The sequence below is a fragment of the Rattus norvegicus genome, chromosome 9, assembly GCF_036323735.1.
Source record: "Rattus norvegicus strain BN/NHsdMcwi chromosome 9, GRCr8, whole genome shotgun sequence".
Taxonomy (NCBI): Eukaryota; Metazoa; Chordata; class Mammalia; order Rodentia; family Muridae; genus Rattus; species Rattus norvegicus.
Window position 1 is genome coordinate 34924531 of NC_086027.1, and position 21274 is coordinate 34945804.

General features: G+C 39.7%; 1 protein-coding gene across 10 annotated transcripts in view; it reads right to left on the reverse strand.

Annotated features, from left to right (window-relative positions):
• Adgrb3 (adhesion G protein-coupled receptor B3) overlaps positions 1-21274 on the reverse strand; it is a 727877-nt gene that overhangs the window by 7057 nt on the left and 699546 nt on the right. For 8 of the 10 annotated variants that reach the window (NM_001106898.1, XM_063266875.1, XM_063266874.1 and 5 more), the window contains 3 exon segments: positions 1601-1705; positions 11639-11674; positions 20504-21147. In NM_001106898.1, the coding sequence (NP_001100368.1) occupies positions 1601-1705; positions 11639-11674; positions 20504-21147 (785 nt within the window). 10 annotated transcript variants of the gene reach the window in all.

Consider the following 21274-nt stretch of genomic DNA (forward strand, 5'->3'; position numbering starts at 1 on the left):
CTATCTATCTATCTATCTATCTATCTATCTATCTTTCTATCTACATATCTATATACATATCTATCTATGTATCTATGTATGTATGTATGTGTGTATCTATCTACATATCTATATACATATCTATCTACATATGTATTTATGTATGTATGTATCTATCTACATATCTATATACATATCTATCTACGTATGTATTTATGTATGTATGTATCTATCTATCTACATATCTATATACATATCTATCTACGTATTTATGTATGTATGTATGTATGTATGTATGTATCTATCTATCTATCTACATATCTATATACATATCTATCTACGTATCTATGTATCCATGTATCTATCTATGTATCTCTATGTATGTATCTATGTATTTATCTATATATGTATGTATGTATGTATGTATCTATCATCTATTTTACCTATAATCTGTTTATCCATCTATCATCTATCCATGTATCTATATATGTATGTATGTATCTATTTATGTACATATGTATGTATCTATCTATCTACATATCCATCTATGTATGTATGTATGTATGTATGTATGTATGTATCTTCTTATCTATGTATCTATCACCTGTCATATATTCATCTGTTTATTCATCTATCATCTATCTATGTTTCTACTATATCTATCTATGTATCATCTACTTACATCCATTTATACATTGATCATTCATCTATTACAGTCTGGTAAAGGAAAACCACCCCCAGGCTACATTGCCTGGGCAAGAAACAGCACGTGGGAGTTGAAGAGCTGGTGGGAGGCAGCAGGCCCAGCCTACCTCAGTGTCCTCACCTTTGCTTTTGCCATGTTACCAGGACTGAAAGGAGCACACGCACCATCCATTGCTGCTCTCTGTGCTCCACGTAAGAAGAGAAAGGTGAGCTTTAGCAGCAAAGAACTTCAAGACTCCCTCAGGCTCAGGAAGTTCGTAGTTCAAACTCCTAGAGTCCTAGCACAGTCCACTTACCGGTCATTGTGAGGCCTTCTCTGGAGCTGTGATTGTGCCGTGCACTGAGTGAAGTTCATGGAGTCCTATGCTAAGATGGCGGTGGTATGAATGAATGAAAAGGAAATGGTTCACAACCAAGAACCCAAGTTCCTGATATTAGCATACATCCAAAATCCTCATCGCTAAACAAACGAATCTTCTGGAGATAAAATTAGGTCATCCGGATTTGAGCTAAGTGTCATATTGATACCAGCATTATATTTGGTGGCCTTAAAATGGCAGGTATTAAGATAACAATGGGAAAATTTAGCACACTGTTCAGAGTTCTGTATTAGCTAAATTTTACCTGTGGGAGGGACAATAGCCGTATGAAGCCAACCTGCTTTTGACACATAACTAATCCTACTTAAAGCTTATCAGGGAGGGCATCTGAAATTAGAATGAGACACTTCAAGGTTCTGTCATTCCTAAGAAGTCCCCTGGTCACCTTTCCCGAGCTCATCTTCAGGCTTGTTAATGTTCCTGTGTGCACTAGCTTTTGTCGTTGTTCTACGGGTGTCTTGGAGGGCGAGGGGCAGAGCTGGCCTGAGCTGTGGTCCAGCTTGGCGTGGGGAATCATGTATGCGGAAGATACTCACCATACTGCTTGTGTTTGGTATGTCCCGAAATCTGTCCAAAGTTTGAAACTTCTGATTTAGTTCCTGAAACAATTCCATGTGCCTCTTCCTTGTGTGCATGACCTTCTGCAAGAGAGAACAGGGCGGCTCTCATTCCTAATTTGACTCACATCTTCTTAATAACTGCTTAACACTGAGGGAAGCTAAGCCTGGAAGGAGCCTGTAGTCCCCAAAGACATCACATATGCAAATGACATGTCCCCAGTCTTTTTATTTTTTTATTTTTTTATTTTTAGGTTTTTTTTTCTGAAAAAGAATGGGCTCTTTCTTTCCACTCATGAGATTACAAAAAAAAAGTAAGGTTTTTTTTTTCCTTCTTTTTCTTCTTGTGGGCACACTAAAAACATAGCCACTGTTCTTATGTAAGAATTTTTCAGCCCTTAGAAGTTGAGTTTGGGTCTGCAAAAAATTGTTACAGTCATTTAAAAATGTTAAAAACTTGGACTTTGTAAAGCACCTGGGTCCTTGATGTTTGCCATGGGAAACATTGTTTCTTTATATCTCACTTCTATAAACAGTACAGTGTAACTCACTGTACTAAAGGGGGAGCAGAATCCCAGACCTTGCCTTTAATGCTGATTCAGAGCTCTAAAGTGCCTGAAAGATGTGTGGGATCTAAAACCCGGCTCTCTCCCCAAGAATAAAGGCTGAGTTCTGCAGAAGGGAAATCTGGCCCATAGGTTTCATATACTTGTTTACTGGCTGATGCAAAACGTTAGCGGGCACGGTTTGGAGTGTGCATTGTGTGGCTGATGAACTATTAAAACCACAGGTACAGGTCTATTAATTCCCTTCTTCCCTACTGCATCACTACCTATCAACTGCATTATACCCCAACAAACGGGCTTGTAAGAAAAAATGATCTTGGGCATTGGGGACTGAATGTTTTCCTATTACGAAGCAGTTAAAGGACCTTCATAGGAAAAGAGCCAGAGAACAGACTCTCCGTATGTATCTGCAAGTGCTATTCTGGAATGTTGACTTTCAAGTTAGGAATCAACATTTTTGGTGATTCTCCAGGATGCCGCCTAAGAATTCACAGTATTTGGAGCCTACACATCTGAACAGCATTTGCTCTTGTGATTTGCCTGAGGCTGTTAGATCTAGGTCTGGGCTCTGATTTGAAGTTTTCATTAAACAATCACTGTCTTCATTAGCATATATTTTCGGAGGTAAGGATTTGTGGAGAAAAACAGATGTCTTTGGGGAAAGATTGGCAATATGTAGGTAGTTTTTTCCTAAAGCCTTACAGGGGGGACCAAGAAGAGGGGAGGACAAATGGAAAGTTAAACTGAATCTTATAACATATTACAAAAGCCTGTCTTTTTCTCTGCAGACCTAATGAATAGAACCTAATGAATAGGATCTAGGCAATTCACTGTTAACACTGTCTTCTGTTTTTTTCACAGCCTACATCCCTGTGAGAGAATCCTGCCATTTTAAGTCGATCAGTAACCAATTTCCATCTCCCTGTTGGAGCTCTAGGACTTGGCTGTTGGAGAGTCGGGTGGTTGAGGATGAGATTGGGACAGCATGACTCATGGTAGGACATGAAACGTAGCAAGCAATTAGCTTCCCATCAGTCTTGAAGAGAGTACATGAAGCAGGTTTGCGGGAGTTAGAGAGAAACACTAGGCAAACGTAATTCAACTAGTGATGGCTGATGGAGATTTATGAGCGTGAGGATTTGAATAAGCAACTCGGTGGAGGGATTTTGAGGACCAGGTAACTGGCAAAGTAATTCAGTACATCCTGTGCTTCTGAGACACGTAGTTCTATGCGGTACCAGGTCCTAGGACACTCATTAAATCCCGTTCCTGTGACACACGGAATGCTTAAAAAACAACCACATTTTCATAGTAATGACCATTGCTACACAGACATTTTCTTTTTTGTCGGAGTAATGTCAAACCAGCATCATCTCACTATGCGCCTTTCATTGCATTATTCAGTGCACACACATGGACACCACACACAGTGCTACACGATAGAGTAACAACGAAGAAAAAACATGGCTGAATTGCCTCTGAGTCATTCAAGGTCTAATGGAGAACACAAGAATCAATTGCATTGTGATTTGAATAAATGGAAATTTATAGCTGTGCTTAAAACCATGAGGATGCTAAGAGGGGAAGCTAAGAGAAATGCAAATAAGACAACCTCCAAATGTTTAGATCAAAAATTATGAATTATTGTTCTAATCATCTATTCTCTCTCTCTCTCTCTCTCAATTCTAATTTTTAGCTCAATTTTCAACCATGCCTTTCCATCTCTTTGTAATGAAACCACCCCTCTTCAAAGACAAGAAATGAATTCTCTCGAAGCTTCCTGATACCAAAGGCTTAACAAACACCTCTGTTTTGCTGCAGGCATTTGGTGATTACGGTTCTCAGGCTGCTTCATTTATCCTTTGACTGTGCTTTGAGTGAGCCCTCTTGTCCCCATTGCTTTGGAGTGTCAATCAAATTTGTTACTGTCCCCTGGCCAAGAGCTAAATTAGTTCACGTCTTTCCAACAGAAATCTCTCTCTCTCTCTCTCTCTCTCTCTCTCTCTCTCTCTCTCTCTCTCTCTCTCAGTGTGTGTGTGTGTGTGTGTGTGTGTGTGTGTGTGTGTGTCTGTTTGGGTTTCATTCAAAGTTTTGTCATGATTCTTTCGATCAAATACCTTTGTTATATAAAGAATGTTTGAAAAGCAAAGCCTACGTCAAATGAGTCCTTGGGAAACTCAATACATTAACTGATTGGAAGGTTTATGGATACAGACTGTTTGAAAGAGCAGGACTTGATGCCGAATTTGATGGATTTTATTTTTAAAAATCAGATTGGTTGGGACATACTAAAAATATACAATGGGTAATATAAAGTTATGGTGGCTGCCAATGTTATATAACCAGAGATCATTTTGAAATATTTCATAGTTGTGTGAAAGGTATTCTAATAATAAAGCTAAAATACCCTGCAATAAATATGGAGGGAAATGAAAATTCAGATGCTGAAATATAGAGCCCTTCCTACTTGCAAATGTTAGTTGCAAATATATTCTCTTGCCAGATAATCATTTTGAATTGAAATGGCCACTGTGGCACTGCCAGAAATCACCATAGCAATAACAGCCTGCATTCTGGAGGGGGGTATCAATTACAGCTGCAGTAAACAGCTCGCATCTCTGACACAAGCTGTTTGGTTTTCCCCTTATAATTCTGTCTTCAAGTACATCTTTGCCCGTTTGTAGAGAATCTGATGACTATTCCCGGATGTTTATTAACTTAGAGATTTGCTTACTTTCTTTCCTTTGTGACCTGAATATCCAGTTTCCCAAAGAAATCACCATCTATAAACACTCAATTTATACCCCAGTGTTCTAAAATCTAATAATGATGATTAAAAACTAACATGTAGCTTCTGCGTAAAAACACCAAAGATACAGTCTGTTTGGCGCTATATGCAGAATTCAGTTACTCCCAGCATACTTCACTGCAAATACTGTAGGGGTGTTTTGCAATAATAGATCATACGTAGTAATCTTCCTTGCCCCCTCAAATTAATATTATTAATCATTGTTTTGAAGGATGAATGGGTCTCTGTCCAGAGATGACCACCAGGCTGAACATGTAGATTTATGCTTTCCCGAGCAGATTGGTTTCCGTATTTCTTCTTCGTTTTCATTGAAAACAGTAACAGCAACGACGACGACACAGCGACCAAGCCTCTTTGAATTCTCTTCTTTCAATGTATACGTTTAAACTAAAAAAGATGGCATCTTCTGAGCCCCTCAATCACGGATACTACAGAAATAGTGATGCGTTAAAGTACTGCCTATATAATTTGGATATTTTTTTTTAAAAATGGGACTGAGAGGGAACCTGATATCTCAGGCGTCCACTTTTTCCTAAGATGACTTCGAAGCCCTTTGAACTCTTGGAACATGCCACGTCTGATACCTCTGTACGAGGAGACTTCCTATCAATTCAATTTCAAGTATCATGGCCTGACACATGAACTGTGGTCCCCCTGTAGCTATAGCTGCAGCAATGAGGCCAACCTTCGAGGGTTATGGCGAAGCTTTCACAAAGGATCTAAAGCACTTTTGTCTGGGCCATGCAAACAAGGGCAGCCATTGCTGTTTTGCTGATGCCTCAGAGCAACTCCGGGAGCAGCCATTACTTTCACTTGATGGATCCGAAGGATGACGCTGAAGGAGGCAGTTTGCCCTTGCAAGCAGTAAGTGAGCTGAGTCCCCATATCGACTCAGCATGCTATCATGGGCGTATCTGAGAGATTCGGGAAGCATCTTGGTGTAGACAGCTCAGGGTTTTAAAATTATGCTCTGTGCAGATGGGAGAAAAGTGAAAACTAGAGAGTGGGTTATCTGTAGTTGGCCCCTAACTCTGGACAGTGAGTCCCTACAACTGTGCAGCACCACAACGATGTTTCTAATGCTTGTGTTCATGTTTCGTCTCGGGATACCTCACAGACAGGGGTCTCTTCATCTGTGAGTCCTTGACAGCTAGCATGCTCTCTGGTAGTGACTAGTTGCTTATCGAACGCTAGCTGAATAAAAGAACCGAACGGGAGAGCATAGGCATGCCTTCTCCTTCCACTAAGAACTGTCCTCCACTGGAAGGAACATTTACTTTAAAAATTTTAAATTATTTTTAAGTTGCGTGTATATATGTGTTTGACCGTGTAAGGGTTTGGGCATGTGAGTCCAGGTGTCTACTGAGGCCAGAGGCATTGAATCCCCCATGGAACTAGAGCTACGGAATAGTTGTGAGCCATGCATGCTGAGCTGTCTCTTTAGCCCCAACGAGCATCTGTGCTAATGACTCTAGCCAGAAGCCCCATCTTCTCTTTTCTCATCCTGCCCTCCCTGCCTTCCCACCCCCTCCATAAGTGGTTTTTGAGGAACTGAGAGTAGATTTGCAATAAACTGGTGATTTTTTCACTTTCAAATTTAGAAGTGTGAATCACAGAGTTGTATTTGAACTATAGAGGAAAAAAGTCTGAATCCTAAAGAGAAGATGTACGGGCGTGAATGGATTCTTTGAACTGACGGAAATTGTTAGAGAATGTCAGACACTCTTTCTTAATTCAACTTAAGGGCATGGGGCCGGGAGGACCTGAGCTCACATGGATCAGAACAAATTCGGTGAATCACCGTGTCCAGCCTTCGAGTTTTATATACCAAGACATTGTCCATATCTGCTTGGATAAAAAAATCTACTGATGTCTTTTTTCATCACCGCCCTGCACATTCTTGTGTCCACAGCGGCCTTTTGAAAAGTGACCTTTTTATCGTATTGATAAAAAGAGAAGATGAACGTTGAAGGAGTTCAGCCTAGTTCTGAAAGCCGTATTGTGACAGGCTGATGACTGGTGAATCATTACATCCAGAGTGTCACTAACCTCCATCCCCCAGAATCATGCCCGTGACCACAGAATGATTCTGCGTTCCAAGTATGTTGACTTGGATAAATAGGTACCTTGGTTTTCAAATAAACTGTGTGGAGGTGTAAGAAAACCAAATGAGTGATACATTTCATCAGTGCCAGTCGAGGGTATGTTTTGTCATAGCTGCATGATTTTGAAACAGTTTAAACTTAATGATATAGAAAAAGTGGATATAGTCTAAGACTAAATTGCTCAAATTCCTTGCCTTCCAAACATTCCCTGCAAATGTCCCTTGGTTGCTTAATGATTTGTACCTAGTGTAGAGTGTCAACACCAAAGCAAGAAGGACCTTGTTTTGAATAAGACATTTCTTTCACATAGTGAGCCAGCTAATTAGAAATGAATATCAACCATGTGTTATAGTTTAGCCTTGTTTCTAGGGATAGTAAACTATTCCCTGCAGTCACTCATTGCTCCATGAGGAAACTCAGAGAAGCATGGATTTGGTGGGTAGGTGGGAAACAGCCTAAGATATTTTAAAGACTACGTAATTCCAATGGAAGGAGGAGACAATGTTCATGTCTGCTTTTGGAAGAGAAGATTTAAAAGAACTCTCTCCCTATGTATCTATTTTAACATGGAACTGATATCATGCACACTTGTTTCACAATGGTTATTTAAAACTGTGTTTCCGGGAATTCCTTGAGCTTTTTGTCTCTACTAATATAAGTAGTTTTAGCTGCCCGATTCTTAGAATCACATTAGACACCTTTAGACCAGCAGCACACCAGAAGTCACCCTAACCGGATGTCCATTTGCTTCCTTGCTTCTGTTCCCTGTATATGTTTAAATTCAAGCCTGTGATATAGTCATCTTTGTTTTTACCTTCCCACATTCCATTAAAGACCAAATTTCACAGGTTCACCCGTCATAATCAGGTCGTCACGGACTCCTTGGGTTAGCCATTTTAACTGATATTCTTACTTTACCCTGTCAGTCTACCTCAAGGAGTAGTACTCACATAGTCATCTTTAAATTATTTGTCAGATCGTAACACATTACTTCCCACTGGAAACAAATAAAAAGGCTAAACAAAGCACAGTCAAACAGGATTAGCTTTTTTTTTTTTTAAAGCAGCACATTAGGTAAAAACTTCTCTTGTGGGGGTAAGATTTTTATGTCACCCTGTATTTCTTTTCTCACTAAGTCTTGTTTAAGGGAATTTTGCCTTCTTGTTTTGTGGGCATGCCACACTGCTGCAAAGGTGCCTGTCCTTCCCTCTGGACTTTTAACTGCCCCTGATGTCCTTGGGTTGTGTTAGATGCGCTCGTCTTTGCAGCCCAGAGCGGATCCCTCTGAATTGCTTCGTCCATGGCTGTTTGTTTTCTATACTAATCTTTGCCTTAACACACATATTCTTCAAAAGCCTTTTTTGTTAGAGTAGAATCCATCAGAAAGCTCTTTAGTTTTTAATCATTTATTCATTCTACAAAGAAAATTTCATGCGTGTTCACTGCATATCAGGATCTCTGCTAGAAGCTGTCAAACACACTAAGGAAGACATATTGTCATATAACATAGAAATAGCATTACCATATTTTCTGTATACTTTCCAGAGAGTAAGAATTAGCCTTTCTCCACTTTACAGCTGGTCTATCTTCGGCTTTATTTGGACAGGAATACAGTGTTATCCTGAATGCTGTTAGTCTCAAAGGACTTTTCTACAGCTCTAGTAATGAACAATATTTTTAAGTTATATTTTATCTTAGGTCTCAATGTGACAGTTTTCAAACAAACTTATGTTTGCCGTTTTTCTCTCTCACTTCACTTCCATTCTTCTTCTTGCTTTGTGCCTTCCTGCCCTCATGCTCCACGAGTGTCCCCGTAACACCTCTATTTCCCCTCTTAAGATCCTCTACTTACTTTTGTAGTCCACACTCCCTGTAACATCCCTTTATTTACATGCTTAAAATATTAAAAGGTAGAATATGGACATATGAGACGACACGCAAATTAAAAAAAGAAAAACATCTTTCTGAGTCTAAATCACCTCACCTCACATAATGTTTTCCAGAGCCATTCATTTTAGCCCTAATTTCATTTCTTATTATGGCTTAATACAATTCCTTTGCAACTATGTACCACGTTTCCATTGTTCATTCTTGTGCTGATGGATATAGAGGGTGGTCTCCTTGCAAAGATGAATAATGCTAGGGTAAACGGAGGGCATGGAGTTCCATGGAGGGCATGGAGATATGCCCAGGAGGGGTGGAGCTGGGCAATGAGGTAGTTTCAGTTTGTGTGTGTGTGTGTGTGTGTGTGTGTGTGTGTGTGTGTGTGTGTGTGTTTTAGAAATCCTCATGTTTTAAGGAAAAAGAATTAATTAAATATTGGAATTGTATAGGAGCCCTGGGTAGTGCGTAAGGCTCAAAGCTTGACAAAACGATGCTTTCAGGAGTCCATAAGGCAGCCCAGTAAGGTGTCTGAGGTGATCATTATACGGAAAGCCCTCTCAGTGAGAAAGGTAGCATGGATCTTGACACATATTCAACTAGTCAGGTCTGCATCTAGAAAGGGGGTGGGGAATTAGATTGTTCCTCATTGACGACCCAAAATTACAAATACGAATACCTGTATTAGTGTTAGTAGCATCCTGAAAATTCTAAACAAAAATCATTTTTTTAATTTTTTTTATTTTTGGAAACAGAACTGGTCAATTCCTGTAATGTGCACGTGGGGAAAAAAAGGAGTAATGTGAAGTGGTCAGTAAAGGAGAAGTAATGTTTCAGTGTTTTCCCCCCAAAACTTCAAGCCCTATAGCATTCCAGTGATGACTGCGGCAGTTAGAGGTAAGGAAATTACACAGCTCCCATGTTGCAACTACTCTCCACCAACAGCCATCTCTGCTAACACTGTGGTTCTGTGTGGCACGTGAGGCGTAGCATCTGCTTAGGGAAGCTGCTAGTGGTTGCCATAGAAAATAGCTGGGAAAAGGAACACATTTCTTCTTCTAACATTCTCAGTGACACAGTGCGGTTTGATTTCTTCCCAGTGTTTGTTCTTACCATGGAACTCCGGCTGGCCTGGACACTGCTATGTAGTCCAGGCTGGCCTTGAACTCACAAAGACCCACCTTCCAGGTGCTAGGATTTCTTTTCAGTGCTTAACTTGTTTGTAGTGAGGCTTAGTTTTAGATCTAGGTTTTTACTGTATTTCCTCACTGCGGCTTAGTATTCATTCTTTTGTGATAACAGAACAGATTGTTGACTTCAGGGCTATGCACATGAACACACACATACAAACAGGCATGCAAACACACACAAAACTTACTTTAGGTAAGGTCACAAGAAAGTTCATGTTGTACGTAATACACACAAACATATAGAGTTTGATTCTTTATTCTTTTGATATCTAAAGGATTAAACCAATATTTGTTCCTTAAAGGGCATCAACGATGTCAAATGTGAAGATTGCTAAATAGTTTTGTTCAATTGTTTTTTAACGGATTTGTTAGTTTTGGTGAAAAATTTAGACTTCAATGAAATATAAACTCCAAGCTACATGGTGACAATGGAGCTGCCCAGTTATTTGTGATTTAAGTGTTGACGCTGGATTCTTGATCATTGTTTTTGTGGCATACAGCCTGAGTTACTACTAAACAAACCCATTTTCCTTGAACACTTAGCATGACCCTGTTCTTAATCACCATAATCAATAAAATCACTGTTTCACCTTGATATGCATCGTACATTGCGGGACCATTCATTCACTTACAGAAGTGGAATGATTTAATCAGAAGTTTCCACACCACCAGGAGGCCTCTGTAATTTCAGGAATATCTGTTAAGACCATTGAGTTCTATGTATGCATCACAAGGGTACAGATATCTTGGAGAAATTAATCCTATATTATACCCAATTATGTCAGCAGGCTATGAATCACATCCAATTACTGAGCTGCATAAGTGCATTTATGTGATACTTAAAGATCATTAATTTTGTGCTTATGCATATAAGCTGCTTAGACAGTATCATTTTAGTGACTTCCAGCACCAATACCAGCATCAATATATATTCAATGCAAATTGGAGAATGAAAATCTTCATCTTGTTTATATCTATGAAAAGACATTTACCAAACACAGGCAATGCATTGAGTCAACACTAGCTATTGGAAAGAAAAGACTCTGAATGTACCTCAGAGAACCTAAGGACAGGAATCACAGTACAATGTAATCGAGTCTCAAACAATGCTTTGCCTACTAGCCAAAGCATCCCCTTGGGATGTCTACAAGTCATCAGTGAAGCAAAACTGGAAAAAAATGATGTAGGTTAAAAGAAAAATTAGGAAATTGGCATTCCTACATACACTGATTCAATTCCATTATAAGTTATCTACTGCTAACAGTTATAGAGTAGATCTTTACTAGATTAGAAAATGTCAGTTGAGCATTTCCTTGGAGGAGTTCTTAGAACTCTAAACCATTTCCTTGCAGCCATGGGTAGAGTGAGAACTCTTATTTTTGAGCTCCATACAGCGCTGTTTAAGTAGTTATAAATTGATCTTGAATTCATTTATTAAACTTATAAAGTAATTCATAGGAACTCACCTCAAAGTCAAGGTCAGAATACCGGGATTTTCTTCTCTGTTAGTTTGTTTTTAGAAAAAGGAGAAAAAAAACCCAATAAAGTTATGTTTAGTCACTTAAACCAATGGACATCAGTACATTAAATGAAAATAATCCCATTATTAATAATGATAATCATGTTGTCTAACTCCATTAAGATTATTTTTCTGAGTCCAAAATATCCAAATGTTTCCCCTTTCACCCCAAATTTCCTTTAAAGATGGAGGGCATTACATTTTTTTTACTTGAGTAATAATGCTACTAGTTTTCAGTGAAATCCATTTGCATTCAATCCCCGAAAGAGGTTCTAGTTTTAACAAAAAACCACTTTGCTGGCATGGAGGATTAAAAGTGATATCAGAAAAATAATCTAGGTACCTTGAGACCTCCCACCCAACAGACATCCAGATTATTGTTAAAGACGCTCTTGCAGAGTAGCTCAGGCTGTTCTCAGAACTTCTGGTCTTCTTGCTTCAGCTTGCTGTGTGCTAGGATCGCACTTGAGGTCAAAAATCCTGCCTGCCGGTCTGTTTATGCTCTGAGGTTTATACATCAGTCTTGTACAAATTTCACAAATTTAGGTCATCTCCTGCCAAAGTGCTTTTGTTACTAGATCTTAGAAAGTGGACTTAAAAAAAAAAGTACCTATTTAGTTAAGCAACAGATATTCTATATCCTCACACGGTGTCTCAGTGTTTTTCTCGGACTCTAAATCTGTTAAACAACACCTAAATCTAGTTATAGGTACACACACATTGATGAAATAAAGTAATTAGGCAGTGGGCTTGATACAATCAGGAAGTATGATTAAAACGAAGTGGATGCAAGCTCACGTGGTAATGGGTCTTTCATGATATCAGCTTGGAGGTGGTATTTTTAGCATCTGCTCCAGGGACCCACTGATTCTTAAAATGGATGAGGTGTAAAGGGAGGTGCCTATAAACTTATAAAAAATAATCTCTACATTTTTAGAGAACAAAGAAATTTCTGCTGTGCTTTTTCTTTGAGTAGATTCCCCCTCCCCCTGGAGGGAGTTGGGGGAAAAAACATGAGGGAAATGTGCAGTATTTTTGGCCAGATTATGTTTTGTCCCACCCCCACCCCACCCCCCACTCACTCCCAACTCAATATCCACAGCCTTAACGTCACCAGAGTCTCTGGGTTCCGACAATGCAGATTTACAGCAGATCTAGTCCTTATTATGACTGTTACGACTCTCCTGCAGCTAGAGCTAAAATTGTCATTACAAAACCAGAACCCCCCATGCAGCCTAATCTCGGAACAGGTTTTCAGCAGACAGAATGACTAAAGGAGGAGACCGGGGACAGTTCTGACATAATCTCATTGTGGTGAAACTGCTGAGCACGGGGAATCGAGGCTCGACAGAATACCGCGGGGGGGGGGGGGGGGAGGAAAGGGGGAACGCCTTATTGGAGTGGAAACTAAACGTGATGCTCTCTGGTGTCCTCCCTGTCTCCAGCAGCGTGCTACCCTTCGTCCTGGTGACATCCCGGAAGAGGCAGGAGTGAGAGAACACATCAAAACAAATCTGGCTCAGCACCACACTTTGCAGCGTTCTGCTAGACTAAACGTCAGGGATCCCATTCTTCCCTCCCATGGATACCCCAGCCTTCTCGGCACTGTGGTTCAGCAAACTTTTTTTTCTTCTTCTCTTTTAAATAAATATGTATTAAGCAAAATCGAAGCACGGACATGTTTAGTTAAAAGCAATCAGTATAAAACATCAGCCACGAGCTGTGCATCTCATCTGAAAACTTAACTGATGGAATCCTGCAAAAATGGTTCAGTCAGCTAGAAGACAGAGCCTTCTGCTGTAGGCACCGAGGGGCTCTCTGTTGCCAAAGGTGAAAAGGACCATATGTTGCGGCATTTGTTTGGATCACAAGGCGGTGCTGCCTAGGAACTGAAGATTTTGATGCATACATGGTGCAAAAGGTTTTATGTTCTAGGAGCAAGAAGAAAAAAATGGGAACCGGAAGAGCCCCAGCAACACATTCCAACTCAGAATACCATTGTGGCCTATGTCGATGTGCGACATTTTTCCTTTCTCTCCTATTTAATTTTGTTAAAATTAAATGCTAACAAAGGGCATAGCAGGTCTGGCAGGCTACATGGGTTAGACGAAGGAATGAGCAAATTTTAATCAAAACCTGCTGGTACAGTGTGTTGGGGATGGTTACAAAATAAATCATGGAGGTTTAAAGATCAGAGTGTGGAAAATGTGTCAAGCGTTCAAATCAAAAAGTGTGTGTGGGGGGTGGGGTGGGGTGGGGAGAGCATATGGCTACTTCCCCACAACACTGAGGTTTTTCAACCTATGTGCACCTAATAAAGTGATTTCCCATCTGAACATGCTAACCCGTCTGTGGAACGGTTGGGAAAATGGTGTCATTTCATGAATGAATGTAACTGAGAACGAGTGGAGTTAAAATAATTTGACCGAGTCACCCAGGAGGTAAGCAAGTGAACTGTGATAAAACCTCAGGTCTGGGGTCCAGCGCTTTCTACGTGAGATCTCACTAGCTTCGACACGTGGGAATAATATTTTACAAACAAGATGTCTGTAGCATGCTGTTCTGGAATTCAGCAAGATAATCCTAGATGGCCCGGGTAGGCCGCATTTCACAGCAGTGGTACTGAAATACTTTAGAAGCGTAAAGCAAGGTCAGATAGATGAACTACTTCAGGCTAATTATATTTTGAGGAAGAAGAGGAAAAGCCAATTTGATGGCGCTTATTTCTCAGAAAATCCGTGCTGGGTAAAAAACAAAACAAAACAAAAAACAAAACAAAATGTTCACTCAAATCGATTATAAGCAGTGCCCCAATAACACACAGATGTGACACTTGCTACTGAGAAGCTCAGTTTAGCTTATGTGTCAGATGCTAGTAGTGTAAAGTGGGATACCAGGAAAATCCCAACGCATTTTGGTTTCGCCTGCGTGCATATCCATGCAATGTTCTGCAAAGTCTTCTGAGGCTGCAGTTTGCTGAGACTGTGACCCACTTACATGTTTATTCAAAATGTCCTTCTGGGGCCTTGTAGAATGCCACTGTAAGGCATAAAACGTGCTTGGAAGTGAAGACTGTGCTTGTTTGTTTTGTATGTGTGTTCACATGTGTATACATGTTTCTGGGTGTGTATGCATGTATGTGGAGGCTAGGGCCCCTCAGGTGTTCCTATCTTTCATTTGTTTGTTTGTTTTGGGGGAGGGGGACAGAGTCTCTCCATGGTCTGGATTTCACCAAGTATGAAACTCCATACCATGTAGTTTCACCAAGTAGTGAACTCCAGGGATTTGTCTATTTCTACCTTCCCAGTACTGGGGTTATACATATGCCTGATGTTATGGGTTCAAGGGGCTGAAATGAAGTCCTCACGCCCATAGTGCAAGCTCTTTCCTTTCCTGATTTGGCCAAACCCCTCAGCTCTGACCACCTATTTAAACAATGAGAACCATGTAAGTGGTCAAGAAGCCCCTTGATTTTTTATACAAATAATTAGATGCTTTTTTGAAATGTTACATGTAAAAGTAAAACAAGCCAATGTGATGCTTAAAAAATTCCCGAAGATATAAACCGTTCTGTCTGTATAGCCTTCATTTCCAGGTAAGTTGAAACACGCCTTCCTCTCTTGTGCAGTAACTTGACACATATTTTTCTTTCCTGTACAGTTTCATTTTTGCAATACGCCACTGAGTATTCATCCCAACTGCATTACGCTCTTAATACTCCATTAAAATTCTTGTCAAAGGCCTCTAATGAGCTCCATTTGGACAAACAGCAAGGTCAATTTTCCACCCTCCTCTCGCCGGACTCTCGGAAGCTGTAGAAAGTTAATCACTTCCTCATTAAAGCACTGGCTTTGTCTTGCCCCTCCTCTCCCTTCTTTCATTCGCTGCGGCTCCTTTTGAAATCTCTCTTGCTGCCTGTTTCCTAGGCCCCTTCTTTCTAAATGTGGAGCTGCTGAGATCTGCTCTGTCCTATATGGTTTCCTGGATTACATGGCTTATCCCTTAGACTTTAATGCCACCTTTCAATATGCAAATATCCCTTTTTACGTGGCCTTTCTCATCACTGACAATGTTAATAACCCATCCGCCAAGGCCGAGGCTTAGAATTGTCCCTCCTTTGTGTGCATCCCTCGTCTTCAATATTAAATCCACACATGAGTTGCCTATTTGATCTCTAAAAGGTCTCTCTGCCTGTCCCCTGTTGGCCACTGATACCTCCTCATCTCTAGCCCCTTCTTAATTAGATGATAGCTCTAACATTTGACAGAGGATCTATCACAATAGTTTGCAGTCCCAACAATTAGTGGTGTCTGTTTGAAGGAGTGTACTATGACAGCCCCAGAATTCAAACCAATGTGACTTTTGTTCTATTGTCACTGCTTTAAAGAATAACCTGGGAGATTCGAATAACCAACTGACCTAAGTACACACTAAAGAAAACCACTCCAAGTGGGCAGGCTGGCAGTTAAGAGAATCAAAACAATTTATGAGGAAGCCATACCTTTTACTGATAGAAGGGAGACATTCTTTAAGATGATTTAGAAATGAGAAAATGCACCATGGTCTCAGCCTACTGAAAGAACCACTTAGTGCCTATGTGCCCAGAGGGGCTTCACATACCACTCTTGTAAAATAATGAATAATTTCTCAGAGGGACGATGTCATTATTTGTGTCACTGAAAATTAAACTGGACAAGACACTAGAAGATTCACAGCAAGTAATGAATTCCACTGACTAATGAATGGCAATATGCATACCATTAAAAGTTTCTATTATGGGATGAGCAATGGACTCACTCACAGGGAAGAAAGCTTTGATAACAAATCCATTAAAAATAGCTGTGGCAAGGAGTCTGGGAATAATTAATTATCCGAAATGGCTTTTATTCGAGCTAATTTTGTTTGTAGTATGCCTGCATAAAAGATAAGATTCCCTAATCCAGGAACAAAAACAAACCAATAAAGATGGGAAAGTTTGCCTTATACCAGGGCGACATGAGAAAATATATATTATATGTTAAAAAAATGAAATGTGGTTTCTGCATGTGGTCAGTTTTAGATGTTTTCTGCTTGTGACAGTGCCTTCCGGTTCCTAAGTGAGGCCATAACATTTTGGGTTAATTCCTGACTATTGATTTAGCAGTCTTCAAGCTTCTTCAAAGACATTCAGAGTATGATACTAATGAAGTAATCATAACACAGCCTTACATCTGAAGTACTCCTTACAATCTTCAAAAGCTTTTCATGTAATTCAATCCTCATGCCAGCCACAAGAGAGGTGCCTACACAGTGACATCATTGTTACTAAAATATTTTACTTTTGGGAAGCATTATGCTGAGTCCTCTGTATTCTGTATCCAGAGGAAAACCTATAAAGGTATCTTTCCGCTTACTTACAAAGGCAGTGAGACTTATCTGGCCCTATCCAGATAGGGAGATACTTTTATGTATGTAAGCCCTCAGAGGAGTGGAGTACCAAAACTTTCTGTATATTATATAAAGTATTTTTTTCCATTTTTGAAAATGTCTTGTTGATAAGTGGCACTCAGACAAGACTTGGCAGAAGCACAACAGGAGTCACTCCTGCTTTATATTAGGACAACATGTTCCTTAAGTGATAGGCAAGCTGAGAAGCCACACAGGGAATCATTGGGTGACCAATGGATTAACAGAAGAAGTGGAGGGACCCTTAGAATGGACAGATGAAGGATTATGACAATGGGACTTTATCTCAGGAGTGGGGCATCTGGCAGAAGCAGAAAGTGCATGGGACTGACAATGGCAAGAGCAAAGATAAAGACTAGAGCTCTCCTCGGTTTCCCTCTGGCCAATGCTTTATGCTGGCTGAATCTGGTCAGAAATCAGTGACACATAACCCATGCTAACCCTCAGTGATCAGAGAAAGGGGATAAAGAATGGGTCATAACCAAGCCGATGCAGAACATGCACAGGCACAAGCTGTTCGATGGATATCAGTGTTTCAGACCCAGTGCAAATGCTGGTCAACATGGACCGACAATAATACACATGTAAATTTTCAGAAAAATAAACCAACAGGAAGCTCTACAATCCTGAAGTCATGCTGACCTGCCCTTTCAAAATACATAACATTTCAATTATTCTCTGAGAAATTCATAAAATGTATTGATCATAATCATCCTCCATGTCTCTCTCTAGCTCCTCCCAGGTCCTCAGTCTTCACTCCCTCTCAACTTCATATCCTCTTCTCTCTTTTAATAGCCTACGGAGACTAATTTGTGCTATCCATAAACTCATGAGGGTGGGACCAGCCACTGGGCCAGGGTCAAATGACAAGGTGGTACATCCTTAAAGAAAACAGACTCTCCTTCTTCTAGAAGCCATCGACTGTCAATAGCACCTTGGTTATAGTTCAGGATTTATGGGCCCTTCCATGTTAAAATGCTGACTGGCTTGTTCTCATGAGGTCTTGTGTGGGCAACCACAGGTGCTGGGAATTTATGGGTGTAGCATCCTGCCATGTTGAGAAATGGCTTGTCTTTTTATAAGCAATAATGAACTTCTATTTTTAAACAGTAAATCAAAAGAACTCATTCTAAAGTTTAAACTTAGGATCATGCTTATGGTCATGATACACCCTGGTTATCATTTATCCTTCTTTCTTCTTCTAGCTACATCATGAACCTGATATCTTTTGTTATCTGAAGGTGGATATTCGAAGTGCTGAAGGCGATATTATCTTCATCTTAAGTAGTTACAGGACATCTTGGTCTGGATCATTTATGAAAGCTCAAATTCTAAAATTTTTTTAGAATTGCTTAACTGGTTCATTCTGGGAAAAAAACACAGTTAGGGCAGCACTGTGTAACAGAAATAAAGACAGAGTGCAATAATGGGCATAGGGAAAATCTGGATACTCATTTGTGCCAAGGAACTCTGTGAATGTCTTAAGCATTCACACCCAATAATTGGGGGTTAGCAGAGCACACTCCCATGGAGCCCTCAGTCTTTTCTGCTGGCACTACTGCGGCAGTTGGGAGCCTCCCCCTCTCTTTGTTGCTTCTTGCTTACTTGAATAAAAGCTTCCACCCACTCACCCACTCAGGTCTCTTTGGCTTTCTTCTTTTTTGTACCTCAACTTGTGTCTTGCATGCAGTTTTCTCATGACCACTGGATTCTGTGCTATCAACTAGCAGAGTTTACCTCCCATCTTTCATCTTGTCATCTCTTTTGGAGGAAAATGACTGAGTTCATGGCCCATCTTCACATTCTAGCCATGAATAGATCAGGCAATGACTTGTCATCTCCTACTGTACCAGTCTTCCAAGATACATGTTCCTACATAGTTAACCTCTTGTTTCATTCGGAGGGGTCAAAGCCTTAGATGCGTTTATTACTTAGATATTGGCTCCTTGAACAGATGCTTTTACTTGAAGATTATAGCAACTTATCTAAGTGTTGGGAAGATTAATTAATTCATGCTTTTAAGGTGATTTGAGAATCTGCTAATGGAAAATTCTATAAAAATGCTAATTTTGATTATTCGCTCTATTGTGGATGTATGTATTCTCTATCAGTTGTTTCCCAACCATTAAACTCTTTTAAAGAACGAATGGGGAACTCAGTTTTATTCTGAATTCTGAATTTCCTTTTCAAAATATAAGCTTTGGGATCTCTAGGTCACTGAAATGCAGATCTTTCATCTGATGCAGACCACGTGATTTTTATGGTTAAAATAACATATAAATGATGTTGATTTCATCACCCATTTTGATTTGAACAGAGTGAAAGGCACAGCTTTGAAAAATATGCAGGAGCCATTGCCTTTGATTATGTTTGTACATTATCAGAATAACTCTGATGGAAAGGCCATATGACCAATTACTATGGTGACTTATGTAATATACATATATAATACATTAACACAATTGAAAGTATATATAATAAATAAGATAAATAAAAATACATGTAGGTTTTTTTATAGAGACTATATTTCTTAGATTAGTAGAGGGTTTATAGCAAGACTTCGACATATAAGATACACACAAAATAGTACTAGGGTAATGAAATATGGTAATAGAAAATCAGGTATACTTTTTGATACCTACTCTGTAATCCTATTACAGTAGGAATGAGGATGATAATTGTTAGTAATTCTCTACTTCATTGAGATGAAAAAAGATGAGGGTAGTTTGCATTGTTTACTGCTGATGACCTTATGTTAGTAAGGACAAAGGCTGTTGTCTGCTTCTTGGTCTTGCGTCTTAGTATACTTAGAATATATAGTTTGAGTACTTAATTGTTAAAGACCAATACTTTTAATGGTTATCACTCTATAGGATTAGGACAAAACATTCATTCTGAATAATATTAACGTAACATAATAATAATAAGTCTAGAATCAGTGTAATAGTACAACTCACAGAAACATTTCAACTTCATATTAGCTGATGGCCTTATAAAAGAAGATTTAGATCTAGCCTTGGATCTGTAACACGATCAAGTTATTATTTTATATTTTACAATGTCCTGTCATAACAGTGAAACCTCAAGAGGATCTTCTCTATTTTTTTTATAAATGGTCCACGTGAGTCCCATTACGAGAGGACAAGGATTGATTGCTATCACTTTAAACACACTGGGATCCTTTTAATAACATCGTGAAGCAGCAGACTTCAGTGTCCTGGTAGAAAAATTTCCTGTACAGAATCTTAATATGTAACATTAGAAACCCTGTCAAAACTAAACAGATCTTCTCTAATACCAAAAGCATATGGATCAGCCTGCCTGTCCTTCAAATATCAAGGAACTAGTAAAACCTCTTCTGACTCACCTCCAGAGAACTCATTGATATCGTTGATCCAGTTTCACTTCTTGACAGTCCTGCGTTATCATCCAACTCGGAGGCCATGAAATTCTTCACAGCTGTGCGAGGCTCAAAGGGCAAATTCTGCATATGTTCCTGGGGCGCAAGATGCTGATCTAAGTTCATATTAAACTGGTCCATGACGGGGGGATTCATATTGAATTCAGGATTTACTTTGTAGTGTAATAGCCTTTCATGCGGCAAGGTTTCCATGCCAATATTCATTTTGCTTTCCTCTTTCATCGATGGCTGGGTGCTAACAGAACTTCTGGGCATCACAATATAGTCACTCTCCATCATTCGTTCTTGAGGGTGGACGATGTCCATATCAGCCCCTCTCAAATTGTCATCCGTGCATAAGTACACAGTTCTCCTCAGTTCAGTGTTCTCCTTTTTCAGACATGGATTGCTCAACTCATTCATACTCATGGGCATGTGCAGGGCTGTGGGCTGCTGGATGATGACTTTGGAAATGACATTCCCAGGCAATGTTGAGTAGCTTAGCCCTTCAGGGTTAGTTCCCTTCTCTTCCTCCTCATCATTTAGAGAGATCCTGGAGAGCGTTCCTGTTATGGTTGCTGCTCGGCAGGGACCGATATCCTTATGAAGCACTGAAAATTGGAACATGGTAGTTAATAAAAGGCAAGTCTTTAATTTTTTATCATTACACGATATTATTTATCTTCCTACTAAACACTCTCCCAAAGGAAAAGAAGAGTAACCTTTTAACAATTTGTT